General features: G+C 32.1%; 1 protein-coding gene across 3 annotated transcripts; it reads right to left on the reverse strand.

Annotated features, from left to right (window-relative positions):
* Positions 1 to 1,051: 1,051 nt before the first annotated feature.
* Positions 1,052 to 15,205, reverse strand: LOC139484809 (heat shock 70 kDa protein 12A-like). Of its 3 annotated transcripts, none has more exons than XM_071268792.1 (5): positions 15,063 to 15,205; positions 4,344 to 4,686; positions 3,482 to 3,706; positions 2,885 to 3,041; positions 1,052 to 2,095 (listed from the first exon to the last, which is right to left on the reverse strand). In XM_071268792.1, the coding sequence occupies exons 2-5, from the start codon at positions 4,671 to 4,673 to the stop codon at positions 1,053 to 1,055; spliced, it is 1,755 nt and encodes a 584-aa protein (XP_071124893.1). In that variant the 5' UTR covers positions 4,674 to 4,686; positions 15,063 to 15,205; the 3' UTR covers position 1,052. The 3 variants fall into 3 exon arrangements, with proteins under 3 accessions (XP_071124893.1, XP_071124891.1, XP_071124892.1); XM_071268790.1 differs by having other exon boundaries at positions 14,983 to 15,089; XM_071268791.1 differs by lacking the exon at positions 15,063 to 15,205 and adding an exon at positions 9,604 to 9,709.
* Positions 15,206 to 15,645: the final 440 nt, after the last annotated feature.

Consider the following 15,645-nt stretch of genomic DNA (forward strand, 5'->3'; position numbering starts at 1 on the left):
TGTACACTTGGATTACACAATTTAACATATGTATTTTATCCAATAAAATATTTGAATTTGAATTTGAAAATACTTGCTATAATGCAAGGAAATCTTATTTCTGAAAAGGCTAGATTCTGTGATACTTTTCGGGAGGGATATAACTTGACGTGAAATGTATACCTTCAATAAGTAATAGCATGTGTCAATAAGATGATATTTTGTTTTTCCCTTTTGAATATGTATTTCTTCTCCATCAGTTGTATTCGGGACTCAGGAAAAATACAGTTAACATCTAACCTGGACCAATACAGAAATAGGCACTTTGTGTCTCTAAAGTCAGTTAATCGCGATAGCTCGGCAATAAAGACTGACTGTACTCGATTCTCAATACATGTGCAAAATTTTGCTCGAAACATTAAATCCGGTGTTTTGCGTCTTGTTTTTAGATTAGTTGATTTGTGCCACGTATTGTTCTTTTGACTTAAACCAATTTCATTGCTTTTTACGGTTTGTTCTTATGTTGAGCTGTTACACCCAGGTTAGATGAGTGTTGCGTGCTCACAAACATGTTTAACTCTACGTTGTTATATACGGTATGGGGGTTTCGTGTTGTAGAAGGTCATACGGTTGCCTATAATTGCTTACATACACTTCATTTAAACTTTTATGGAAAATTGTCTCATTGGCAATCATACCACTTCATTTTGATTTTTTTTATGCTCGAAATTTTTATGTCCGTAATCCCTGCATGTTACACAAAACAACACATTGGAAACTTAATTTTTTATTTGACATTGTTCCAATTATGTATGTTCATCCGATAACATACCTTTTTCTTAATTTAATTGTTGTGCGTTTAGAAAATAAGTTTTATATTCGATTAGCCCTTGAATGTATAGGAGGCTGTCCTCCAGTTTTTAAAATTGCAAAGAAGTAAATTGAAATTAAAGAAGATAATTTATTTCAACAAAACACATATATTCTACAAAATTATAATTAGTTTAAAGAAACAAAACAAAATCATTTCCACGGTAGTTTAAACCATAGTTTGTGTTGTACATTAAAAAAAATTAGCGTAGGAAGTCAAATTTGGCAGCAGTGCTTTTCCCTGTATGCTTAACAATGGCTTTCACTTCTAGTTCCGTCTTACCAAAAATCATTTTAACACCAACATCCCGACAAACGCCTAGTTTTGAATCAGGAAGTTCGACAGAAATCTTACCGTGAAGACTACAACCCCTTTCATCTGTGTATCTCGGATTTTTGTTTGTAGACGTCCACACATCAACTGCCATTGATGTCTGATCGGAAGAAACCGGTGAATAGATTTGTTCTTTAATCTCCTCATCGATTCTCACAGATTGTCTGATTTCTACGTGCTTACTAAATCGACCTCTGCACAAGACATCACCATCCTCATCAATAAACTTTTTATCTTCCGGGTCTTTCCCTTCATCAAAAGGACTGCTACTTTCTATGCCGTATGTCACTTTACACACCCTGGTTGAGATAACCGTTTGATCAAAACCAAACTGGACTGCTCCCTTAAGTACAGCTAGACCTGCATCTGGTGGGATGATAATGGTTTTGGATGGAAATGCTTTTTTGACTTCATGTTGTAGTAAAGGTGATTCAGAAAATCCCCCCACCATAAGAATGGTGTCGGTTCCTTTTACTTTTGGGTCATCAAAAATCTTCTGAAGATGTGATACAATGTATGCACATGGTTCTGCAAACAGGTCAGTGGCCGTGTCTGGTGCCAGACGAAGTTTATCTTTCTCTAATTTTGCTACATGTGTACTCTGCAGTTCTTTACCAGAAACAGCCGCGTAAGCATCCTTTAAGGACACAGGCACTCGTATTGTAGTCTTACTGGTCTGATCAGATTTAATTGTTCTTTTCTTTAATTCAAATTCACGTTGTAAATCTAATTGACCAGATTTATTTTCTTGTCGAAATTTATGTAAAGCAGGCTTTCCTACAAATTCCTCCAAACGTTTTTCGAAGGCCAGGTCGACTTTCGTACCACCCCAGTCGCCACCATTAGCCATGTACAGTTGTTTAATAGATTCGTCCTCTTGAACCTCTTGTACTGTAATATCTATGGTACCGCCTGATATAAACAATATTGAAATATGTACATAACACTACAAAATGAATAATAAAATTCTTTTACATTACAATGTATAATGATAATAAAATTCTTTTACATTACAATGTATAATGATAATAAAATTCTTTTACATTACAATGTATAATGATCATAAAATTCTTTTACATTACAATGTATAATGATAATAAAATTACCATGTATAATTATATTCATAGTATTTAATATAAAATCAAATCAATCATAGTATTAAGAAACTATACGATTGGCTGTATTTTTTCTACACCCTTTTCGTTAATTAAAATGTATTGAATAATATCCATTCTCAGTTTATTTAAAAAAACGAAATTTCCAGTTAGTCATTTTTTATAATATAGTCGCCAAAACAATCAAAATAAGTATACTAGTCTGTCTTTACTTTTTAGTTTCTTGAACTCTGCATTACTGGTAACCAGAAGAAAATATGACTAGAAGAAGCATAAGTGAATGATCTTCATTAAGAGAAAATCAAAGATACTATACACATGTGCCAGTCACTTAGGATTATTTGATGCAGGATCTGTTTACCCTTCCTGACCATCTGGGATCACCCCTTTTTTAGTGGGGTTCGTGTAGCTCATTCTTTAGTTTTCTATGTTGTGTTTTGGGTACTATTGTTTGTTTTAATTTTTTTTTAGCTATGATGTTGTCAGTTTATTTCCTTATGAGTTTGAATGTCCATCTTTCTTCTTTCTCTATCAAAGATTCATAGCTTCATTTTTAGTTTTAGTTTGCGCTATATAGAATACTCACCTCCTGCATCCAGGATAAGGTATTTTGTCCCTGGTGACAGTGCATCTATTGTGGTTTGACCATCTGTAACTGTTAGTTCGTTAGGTATATGTTTACAGTATATAGAAGCTGCTTCGGGTTCCAATGCTAAAATCAACTGAGTGTTGCGTATACCTCCCTGAAATTATTATTTATTAAAATGAAAACTCTGTCAAATCATAAACGTCAGAAACATAAAAAAAAATGTCAATAATGATTTGTGCAAATTTGCAATGGGTACCATTTTGAAATTTTGCACAGTTATTCGTGATAAAATACATAAATACTCGAATATTAACATTTTAGATTTGTATTTATTAACACTTAACATGATTTATTAACCCTGAATGTTTTATGATTCCTTCATCATACAAAAAGTTAGCGTCGATAACGATTGTATTAAAACACACCACAACCACATTCAATGGACCCTTGTTATTTTACTAACCGATTGTTGATTCACATGTCTGCTCAAACTGCAACTGATAATGTGTATTTAACTTCCTTATTCGTTCTAAAAGTAAAACTAGATTCCAATTATACTACAATTAGTAAACAATGTACTAAACAATATACTACCTTTATAGCAGACTCTCGCATGAATTGTTTAGCCGCATCACTCCAAATAGCGGGAACGGTTAAAACCCATTGGATCTCATCTGGTTTAAATGCTGTTTTCAGATCTCTCTTGGCCCATTCACCCATCATATGATTTTTAAGGAACTTTATACTCTCTGCAAACACTTTCATGGCTGACATTTGCCTGCCTTGGTCGTCTTTAATTTTAAGATCCCTTGGCATTTCCTGCAGTTATACATTTATTTTGGGAGCTTATTGATCAATCAAATCGTCTGGCTCCATCACAAACTATATTTAGTCGTAATGACTTGAGGTGGTTAGTTGAATTTGTACGTAAAAGACAAAGTTTATTCTATTTTAAATGTTTCTTTACTTAGTCCATACAATACTAATCAGTGTTTACTGATATTTTGCCTGTCGTGTGTGGGAATTTAACTCGTGGTATCATGAAATGAGTATGTCCATTTATAAACTTCTTTGTTTCCACGAAGAACAACAGTGAATTTAGTCTTCGTGTTTGTGTAGTTGAATTTCAAACAAATGTGTCTCAGGAATTATAAAGAAAATATATGTATATAAATTCTTTTAACCCTATTCAATTTGTTTTCTTGCAGCAGTTTGCCAACAAATTGTTAAATCCGAGAGATAACCATTTTCTGTACACCGCTCTTATGGCAATCCATTGCTCGTTATTTAGTTTTCTATGTAATGTGTTTTGTACAATTAATTTTCTTTTGGCATTATTTTTGTCATGGCGTTTTCAGTTGTTTTCTATAATGAGTTTGTAAGACTCTTTGATATCTTTCACTTCTCTTTTTTCGAGTATTGAACCAAGTCTTTGATAATAGTAACTGGAATTTACCTGCGGCCCGGTTTTATACAAATCCATTTTAAATCTTCGAAAGTAGTGCCATCCTTTATGGTTGTTTTCGTTTGCAAGCTCAGTATATATGTCTTCTGCATCTTTTCCGAATGCGACAAAATTTTCATCAGAATCAAACAGAATACATGTTGGAGTTTTCAGGGACATTCCAGTTTGAGACCCTGTTGCCCAAGTGTGAGTTGATATTAATAATGGATTAGTTTTGTAGTCATCCAATGTAGCAAACGCATAACCAGAAAATGTAGTACCGAAGTCCATAGCTACCACTAGCAAGGGAGGTTTCTCCTCCTCGGAAGCAGCCATGTTCATATTTTACTATAATCTGAAATTAATATATAAAACACTTGAAGGATGTTATAATTACACCCTGTCTTTACATTTCAATCAAAAGGTTATCTATTTGAAAAATAATACAAGAATACTTAGATCCTAATAGCATAGCTAAACATATTAAATGATACCAAAGTTGTTCATAAACATAAAAGCAGCCTTACTTTTCTGAACGTGGTCTGTGTATTTTATAAGTCTTATATGTTTGCAAGTCTTTGCAGACAAAGCCATGGTTAGAATTATGTTTTTCAAATAATCACGTGTGTTATGTTACAATGAAATACCCTCGAGTCTTTTTTGTCATTCGTAGTTTGCGATCATTGATATTTTAATCATTGATTAGAATACGTATTACATTTTTTAACATTTATTATCGTCACCGAAAAAAACTTTGTCCTACCCATGCAGTCGTACTCGAAATATTAATCTATACTTCGTAAGTCAATTTGTTTTCTCTCAGTCAGTTTCACGGCCGACACTCGGCTAACCGAGAGATTGGTCGGTTAATCTATATTGAGTATGCGGCTATATCGGAGGTTGGTCTGTTAATCGGGTTGGCTAAAGTCTGTTAATCAGGAGTTATCGAGAAAATCATTGCAAGTTCAGCATGTTTCATTGTATAACTTTTTAAATATATTTTTATCATAAAAATTAGTCATGTCTAACAAAACAATTCAATGTACTGAATCCAGTGGTGTAATTAATTTTTTTCTAGCTTCGATGTACGATCTATAAAATGAAAAGGCGGGTTACTCATCAATAAATTTATACACATTTTACACACACAAAATGTACACAAAATGACACGTTGGTTGAATTTACTTGCATGCAATATTTTGAATATCGAAAAAAGACGGGCATTATGTTTGTCAGCCATATTGATATCATCGTGTGAAAAATCTACACGAAAATCTGTATTTGGTGACACTAATTAATCTTTATTTAAAACCTGGTCTGTTAATGGGTCGGATATATAAAACCCGGTCTGTTAATTGGTCTGTTAAGAGTTATGAATGGCAACACAAGTATAATTTTATTGCTATATGGGGTGACTGTTATCGGATCAAATGGGTAGGCTCAAGGCCAGCAACTAAAATATACGATAACAACACATGAATAATGAAACATAAAATATACGGAATTCTTATATGACGTGTTTCTTTCGCTTTGTGAACAAACACATGCACTAAATCCAATAAAAATTGTTTGCACATGCGTATATTGACTTCTTCAGAATAATGAATTTTATCAAATTATCATTCTTTAACTTTTAAACACTTTAAACTCTTAAATGGTGCACATAATGGTACCAATTTAATTATGATGACTGTAATGTGTTGCATTCCGAAATTGACATATTTGACCTAGATACGACAACCGTTCATGCTGGCTGTTCAAACTCCTTCCTCTGAAAAATCACAGCGCCAGCCGTTAGCTTCTTTACAAGTAAAAAAGTTAGGTTCATGGAAGAGCCTACACAAACGCTTTTACACTTAATACTTATCGGACATAGAAATTACCTTAATTGTCCTATTCAGAATCGAAATAATGGATGCAAGCTATACTTTATTGTAGTTTTAACATCGGTAGGCATTATATTCGTGTTATTTTAGGCCTCACTATCGCTCGGTCAAAAATAATCACGAATATAATGCCTACCAATGTTAAAACTACAATTAAGTATTATAGCTTGCATCAATTATTTCTTAAACAACACGTGAACAATGACCAATTTAGACAATGGAAATTGAAAATTGATAAAAATGGTTTCAAAAAGTTTAATATTATAGTAATATTAATTTTATCCAAGAATGGTCGCATACTAGTATATCATGTGGATTCTGTTTACTGTTTAATTGTCATGAATGATGCCAATTTGTCATCTACATTGGTAACCAGTATATAAATCAGAGATACACGTCGTAATGTAACTAAACATCAGTAAGTAAAATCGCAAAGAATAATGAGTAAGATAAATAAAATGTAGAGAAAAATGGCATAACAATTTTAAGAATACAGAAATAAACAATACCCCTAATCCGGACCCTACACGAGAATCTGGATGGAGACGCAGAATATAGAATAATAGATAAGGAGAGTAGAGAGTGATGCATTGTTCAAAAAGAGAGAAAAAATAATAATTGTTTAAGAATACAGACATAAAACGGCCCTGTGCGATGTACTCATATTGGTGACAAATGCTAGAAGTTTACATACGGACAACTGCAGTTCTCCTCTGCACTAATGTAGAAAGGAACTAAACGGAACAAAATGAATGAAAACTCAATAACCAAACCAAATGTAGCTGCATTCTCCCGTTTCCATTTACTTCTTTAGAATGATTTGTAAACAACATATGATTAAGTAATAGAAGAAAAGAACCAATTGGATAATGCTGACGAATAAGGGTTTAACGTCCAGTGACAAATATCAAGTGCATATGAGAGCGACAACAGGTTATATGTACCCTGTGTTGTATTAGAGGGACACTTTCAGTCGGATTTGAGAACAAGCTACTTTGAACAGACAGACAAATTAAGGCTGATTGAAAACGTTAATAATAAATTCTTGCATATTCAAGCGGCCAATCCATATCACGCTATGTTGAAGTGACACACCCTTCAATTAAATGAAAAGAAAGTAAAAATAAAAATACTGTTATTAGAAGGATACTGTATTGTCATTTTTTTTCTCTCTCGAGAACATCTCATTATTAACTTTTTCAATGGGAAAATATAAAGGTGGCTAAATAACTCTTAACTGACACAATTTCAATTGTCCAACCCATTAACAGACCTTATTCCCATAATTTTCACTAAAACGTGGTATTATTCACGTTATATTACAATTATGAAATATTTAATCATTTCAATTTGTTTTTTAGAACCAAAGTACTATTTTGTGTACTTTAAATGATATCTAGAATTGTTTGTTTCGCCTTTTATTAAAAAAATTGCTATGCGTATATATACGTATAAGCATAAATACTACATACTTGCGCGACGCCTTTTTGTTTTACTGAAAACTGCGCAGACTATGAAATATTTTTACAGGTTGAAAATGTTCTATGATAGATATATTTAACATTAAATTGTGCGTTTTACTCTTAACAGACGTATAACCAACCCGATTAACAGACCAATCGCCCATATAGCCGCATACTCAATATAGATTAACCGGCCAATCTCTCGGTTAGCCGAGTGTCGGTCTTTATTTAGATGTTATAGGTCAAACATTGCATGATCTCTTAGATTTTTCTTGTCCAATAGGTCTCTCATTTACTGAGCTATTTTGAGATTAAAAAAAACTAATTGTATTTCAAAATGTTAAACTGCATACCTATTATTTTTCCTCCTTTTGGAATTTTCCTCGGATGTTTTTGTTGTTTTGTTTTTTTCTTTGGACATATCCATTTGACGTGGCTCGGTACTTGTAAATCCCGTCATTGTGTCATTGTGCTGTGGTTAAGTTTGTATTCTTGTCTTTGTCTAAATGCCTTTTTGTGTTTCTTTGTTGACATATTCGTTTGGTTTTTTACTAGGAATATAAAACGGTGTTGACTGCTGTAAACCTAGTTTTGAAATATTTGCCTATTGTTTGTGGGTTTTTGTTCGCACATCGTTATCGATTTAATAGAATTCTGTGCGACTGTGAGAGGTTTAGCTAGCTATAAAACCATCTTCCACATAAGAAAATGCCTGTACAAAATCATGAATATGGCAGTTGTTATCCATTCGTTTCTTGTGTTTGAGCTTTTGATTTTGCCATTTGATAACGGACTTTCCGTTTTGAATTTTCCTCAGAGTTCATTATTTTGTTATTTCACCTTTTTTTTTACAGGAAAAAAACCTGAACATGACCCTTTTTTTTAATTAAGTAAAGGTTTGCAACTGTTAAGTTTGCATTTTGGTGCATACTCCGTTCCTCACAATATGTCAATAAAAAGCAAATTATGTCTCTAAATTGATGTGCTCTGTAAATTATTTATTCGATTACACTGAAAGTGTCATAATGACTTTATAAAGAGAGATGTTGTATTTTCAGGTTAACATAACGAAAATTAAAGCGAATTACAAAAATAAGTTTACTCGTCAACAAAAGTAACGATACACAATTTTGAACTCCAATTTGTCATAAAATATAAGAAATAAGAAAAACTGTTTTCTCAATGAAAAATTATTGAACACGGGGGTTAATTTTATTTTGGGGAAATTGATGACAAAAGTCGGCACTTAATTTCGAAGATGAGAATTAAGTATTCAAATATCTGCAAAGACCGTCAAAGTTTAAAGCAGACCATATTTAAGTTTAAAACTTTTAGTTCCAACATCGATTTTTAAATTTTGGAGTAAAAATACGGTTTTTGAAGAAAAAAAAATCAAAAAAAATCGTGTATTTGTAACTTGGTGCTGGTAAACGACTTTTCCATGAAAACACTGTTAAAAAACTTGCATGATACGAATGGTTTTGATATGAAAATAACACTCTTTTAATATTTACCTTGGTACTTTTGTATGTAATTTCATTTGATATGGAAAATACATTGCCTTGTACCGTTACTTTCTTTTGTTGACTAATATACTTACAAACAGGTCCTTATTTTAATACGTATCCAATACCTAAAATGTACAGTCTGATGTTCTCTGCTTTTGTATTGTTTTTGGTTCTGTCTCATTGACGTATAACCCCATGCACAATGGAATTGTCAATCAAATATTAATGTTTACTACGGCTTCATAAACCACATACACCTGCATTTGAGTTGGATAAAAGGCCTGTGAGTATACAATAATGTAAATATATCTTATTGTAGAAATACATTTCAAACCACGATCCAGATAATTTAACAGTAATAAAGAAAGAAAAAACCACATAGGAAAGATTTTATGTATTATAAATTTATGTTTACCTAATTCTTCAAACTTGAAACCTGATTTGACACGAGGAAGGAAATTAAAAATATGCTCGTTTAATTAGATTTTACTATAGACTACTACAGTATTTGTTGTTTTACATTTATTTTATCAATCAATAAGCGATAAACATAGACTTTAAACTATCTTATTCTATGTGTTAACAAATCTGTTTATATGAAAAATAGTCGTGAGAAACAATAGACAACATTATTTTATGAATTTTTTTTCACCATTTTGAACAAAGTTTTAACCGTATATTTGATTAAAGTTTGAGATCGCAAACCACTGTATTGATTTTAACAGGTACATCATGGGTTGGAAATAATCGTCTCCCACTCGTGTCGCCGCGAGTTATACAATTATTCTCCGTCTGTCCGGAACATAGCAATACTCAGAGACCGTTTAGAACATACATTTCATACTTAAGGGACGACCATTTGATATTCGGGGGGGGGGGGGGGGAGGACAGGTTATCTATTTTTTGCACTATTGAAGCAAGATTTTTCATTTGTATTAGAGCAAGGGACTGATTTTTTTATTATTTACCATATTTGAAATATTCGAAAACATACAATTTTTAAATTATTTGTTTATTATAAATAATACATAGATAGTCAAGCCATTATGTTCCATTTAATCAGAATTAATCATCATCCTCTGCAGAAATGAATCTTCTATATTCCGAACTGCATATACATGTATTGCGTACATACACAGTATTAAAGTATGTTTGTATATTTTTTTTGAAGGGTTTTGGCGCCACTGAAGACCCAAGAAGCTATAGAACAAATGATGCAAAATCATGCTTTCTAGGTGTTCCCAGACCCTTTCTTAATCTGAAAATGCAAGTTCTGTTTTAATAAATTTTTGACAATATTTTGGTCTCAAAGCAAAATGTATACATTTTGTAGATACAGTGTAAGACTTAAGTTGATAGGGACAACACAAAAAGACCAATTATGCATGATAAAGCAAAAATGATATTCACATATTTAAGTCTGTGGCTTCTGTTTTTTTTTTAAACTCATGATCAAGTTAATAACAAAATTACTTAATTACAAAAGGAATGCAACACTAACAGAATAAAGAAGGGCAATCAATGAACAAAAGACAAATAAATAAGAAACATTGATCCCGAAAAATCAGGGGCTACGTCTGAGGAAGAACAGAACTTGCTTCTTCCAAGGCACTCGCCGTGAGCACAATTTGATATGGAGACAAGTGTTTGGTTTTTTAATTTCCTACATGAAGCATTTGCCTCAATGTAGTTGCGGCCCTGTAATGAAATAGAGGTAAGTGTTCCTGAGAAAATATACCTCATGTTAAATGAAACTAATTTTCAGACATTTCAAGTATATCTAAATAATATTTATACTTTTATCATTAAAAGATTTAAAATTGGGAAGTGTTTCACGATTTTTTTTTGGAAAAATAGATGAATTTATGAAGAATATGGTGCCATCTCATACTTTTGATTAGACCTGCTGAGTTATTTATTTTCAATCTATTGCAAGTCAGGTAATTTATTTTTAAACTACCACAGAACAAACCATTTATTTTTGTGATTATCAAGGCAGAGTTATTTATTTTCAAAATCCATCTCCCCCCCCCCCCAACCACCACCAGAATATCAAATGGTCGTCCCTTATTATGATGTTGTGTCGTCGTATTCTCTTGGCCAGGCTATATTTATATTGTCTATTTCTTTTGACTACTTTTGACTACTTTTACGATTTATTGTTTTAATTATAATAGTCAACGGCACCTTGTGAATGGAAATTCTCTGAGTTCGTTATGATAAAAACTCTCAGACCTGGTAGGATTGTTTGCCATCATGAGTAACTGACCATATCTTTTCGCCATTGTGATTCGACCATTTTTCAGGAAATTATTGGACTTTGGATATTTATTCTAGTATTGTGACAATAACGTCCTGTAAACTCAACTCCGCTGAGCCAGTTTTACAGAAAGCTCTCATACTTTGTAAAATTGTTTGACATCATGTGTACATTATGTAGTTGAATATTATACTGCCAATTTGATGTGAACATATTTACGGGAGTTATGGGACTTTGACAAACGACAATTATAACAAAATACACACTGATTTCATTGTGATGGACTTTTTCAAAGCATCTGCAAAAGAATATTATAAAAATTTTGATTATTAAGGGAGTATTGCAAGAATATCAATTCATGAACTCGAATCCTTGAAAACCGTTTTACAGAAAGCTACCATATTTGGTAGGATTGTTTGCCATCATAAGTAGAGGACCATATTGTATCAACTTTTAATTCGATCAATTTTGTATTATTGTGCCACTAACATCCAAGACTTGTTAATGTGAATTATATGAGACTGTTTGACAGAAAGCTCTTTTATTCAGTACTAGTGTGTGCCTTAATTTATGTGTGAGTAGTTGACCATGTTGTACCACCATATGATATGAGATTTCACCATCTATAGAACATTGTTCTGATAACACCTTATGAACACAAATTCTCAATCCGTTCACATGAAACTCTAATAAGCCTAATAATTTTTTTAGATTATTGTTAAACGAGTTTTTTCATTTCTAATAATGACCTAAACTTTAGCAAAATCATTCTGTAGAGCTGCTAAACCTTGTCTTTATTCATTTTAGGTATAGAAATGCTGATTTAGGCAAATTACTATTGATTATAATTATCAAATTGGATTGTCAGTCATGTCCAGCCCTGTGATTGGGATACAACCTTTAAAAATTACACTTAAGGATGTTTGCTTGTCATGTTTTTGGAATTTTAGTCAGATTTTTGAAATCCTCTGGTTTTATCCATTTGAATGCCTTAAAATATTTTGCCCATTGACCCCCAATTTTCTTTTTATAAATCTAATACATGTATAATTATAAACTATTTGTAAAAGTCTTATCAAATCTTTTTATCTTTTAAAAGTTTTTGAGAACTTTAATTGGTCAATGACAAAACTAAGAAAATTCTAGACAGAACATTTTCCCGCCAAAATTCCAATGGCTAATATCTCGAAAACAAGTACATTGACCCCTATATTTTTTTTGCTTTTTTGCTTCCTTAATTAATCCCCTATCAATATATAATAGTTTTATGGAAAGCTGTTTATTTTGAAACTAAGCAGCGAACTTCCTTAAATAAACTTCGTTCGTCCGAAGTCTCAAACTACATCATTTAAAAAAAAAACCAAGAATGAATGAAAAAGTTGTATTGTTAGGAGTTTTATGATCCATAAATGGACCTCAAATGATAGCAAAATTCATTTTAGATGTCGGAGATATTTGACATCTTAGTTTCGTCGTAATACAGGCATTGTAGAAAAACAATTGATATTTTACAATATGATTCTGAACTCTAGAATGACTCGATACAGAAAAAATAAGACAGTGGAAAGAGACCTGACAGTGAATGAAGACTCTAGACAATTGCATCTTCCTCGTGACATCATTCCTCTTATAACATGAATACTATATGATGTTCGGAAACCTTGGACCTGTAGCATGTTTTAAAAAAATAATATTTTACTTTTTTCCTTACATAACGGGTAACCAGCCGGTGCCGTTTGTGAGGTTATACAAAACAGATTTTGTTTGCCTGTTATTCGTGAATTTTTAAGAAATGGGGTAAAGCAAATGTAGTAAATTGGAGTTAATTTAAATTGATATTTTGCACAATTGGTCATTTAAATGCTTCTTGTTTAAGATTAGAATATAGAAGAAGAGGAAGAAGAATATTTATTATTCCAATCAAGTGCCCTTGATGGGCAGCATAGCATGTACACATAACACGATACATCATGATTTGTAACAGAAAAACATTTTATGTTCTAAAATGAAACAATAAAAAGTTCAGACACAGATGTTATTATCTTCTTTCTATATAAGTGCAATGAGTGCAAATATATAAGCGAACCATGTGTGTAATCTGAATTTAAAAAATTTAAACCAAGAGATATTTTTAGAAAGTTGGTCAACCATTGTAGAATATTAAAGACGCCATATGATCTGTATATATAGGGTATAAACGGCATTTCAAGAAAATCCTTTAGTTCTCAAATTCTTTATTGTTTACAAAATCTCTCCAACTATAAATAACTATGAACCCCTTTTGCTAAGGTATTAAAGGTGTTGCAAATTAAGAATTATTCATTGTATTTGGTACATTAACATTTGTAAGCATATTTGTGAGTTTTGATTTTGTTCGAGTAAAGAGTAATTCAAATTTCGAGAAATGTACTAATAGAACAATTTCGTGTTGTCATTATACACATTGTTATATGATCAGAGGGGAGGGGTTTCCTGGAACGTGTGGTTTTGTGTTTCTATAAGGGATTTCAATGTTTTATAAGGGTCTTAAAGGGTGTTCTTCATTTCCACATTCCTTACTTTTGAATGGTCATATTTCTTTATCTTTAAAAATAACGCTTTCTCTGTAAAATTCTCATGACAATTGAACTTCTTAATTTATACATAATTATATGATTTATTCATTCTGTACGTCTTACATTTCTGTACCAGACTATTCATAATCAGTATTTCATAATCTAATTAGTTATTTTCCATTGTAATTACACCTTATGTAAGAATCCGGGGTTTTGATTGGTTAATAGCCAGTGTATTTTTCACCAATTTACTGTTATCAAATGAATATCGTTCATTTTTAACGCCGCCAGGGTATTTGCTAAAAGGATATGCCTTTTTTACCCTCTCTGCCATGGTATTTGCCAAAAAATACTCTATCCGACTGGACGCTTGTAACGTCACGATCATCAATGCGTTTTAGTACATTAACATTCGGTGTAATTAAACAGATATATCATGTTATTGAGGGGTATTTGCGAAAAATACCAGTCTTGAGAATGAATTTCCCTCGCCTTACGGCTCGTGAAATTTAACATTCTCTCGACTGGTATTTTTCGCAAATACCCCTCCTTAACATGATATATCTGTTCATTATTCTTTACACTTTTGCATTTCATTATCCTCTATCATTTATTTACTCCCGCCGCACGGCAAAAGGGGCATTAAGTGTGTCCCTTAACCGTCCATCCTTCCGCCTGTCGTACCGTCCGTCAATCTGTTTGTTTGTCTCATGACACATATAAGCAAGCTTGAGTGGGGGCATTCGTGTCATCTGACAAATTCTCAGACTTTCTTAAATTTTCTGTATTGTACGTTATATTTTATAATTGTTTTGCTATCTTTCTCTATTATGCAACCTCGATTAAGACCTTAGCTCACCTATACCAAACCAAGTATCTTATTTCCATTTAGAGATGTATATTTTTACAGTATATACTGAAAGTAATCATATGACTTTTAAAAGCTTTAAACAAAACATAATGTCTATAAAATACTTACAAGAATTAACTTCTTATACAGGAAGAAATATGTTCATTATGTATACATATACATATATATTCATTCATGTTAGATCTTACCTTTAACATAAAATTTTTAGAACGTGACTACCTTTATAAATTCCCAAAATGATCATTTCGGGGTATTTCGAATCAATATACCTTCCATAAAATCACAATTTAGCAATATAAGTTTGACTATTTTTATATTACCGCCCAACAATAGTTTAAAGGGTATGTAAAGACTATCTTTCCGATCTATATATTTGCAAAAGGCTAATTGACATTTCAGAATGATATACATAACCTTAAACATTGTAAAATTTTATAAAAAAAAACCCCATTCTTTCACATATCGCTCAATAGCTGTAATAAAATGCGAACACAAGGTTGGAGAGGTAATCTTGAAACATGTAATGTATAGAAAATAGTACGTTGTTAAGCCTATTATTCGACCAATGAGTCTGCGATCTTTAGGTGACCTCTATGTTTTTCTATACGCTGGCTGTCATACGACATAAGGCATCCCTATTTGACGTACACAAATACAGCCAACTATAACGTAAGTAATTTCGGTCATTACTTTATTAAAACTAGGGAAAGTTTGAGAAAAGGTATAACCATATTAAGATCCATTTTGGTACAAATTACTATTTATATACAG

The sequence above is a fragment of the Mytilus edulis genome, chromosome 8 (assembly GCF_963676685.1).
Source record: "Mytilus edulis chromosome 8, xbMytEdul2.2, whole genome shotgun sequence".
NCBI classification, from domain to species: domain Eukaryota; kingdom Metazoa; phylum Mollusca; class Bivalvia; order Mytilida; family Mytilidae; genus Mytilus; species Mytilus edulis.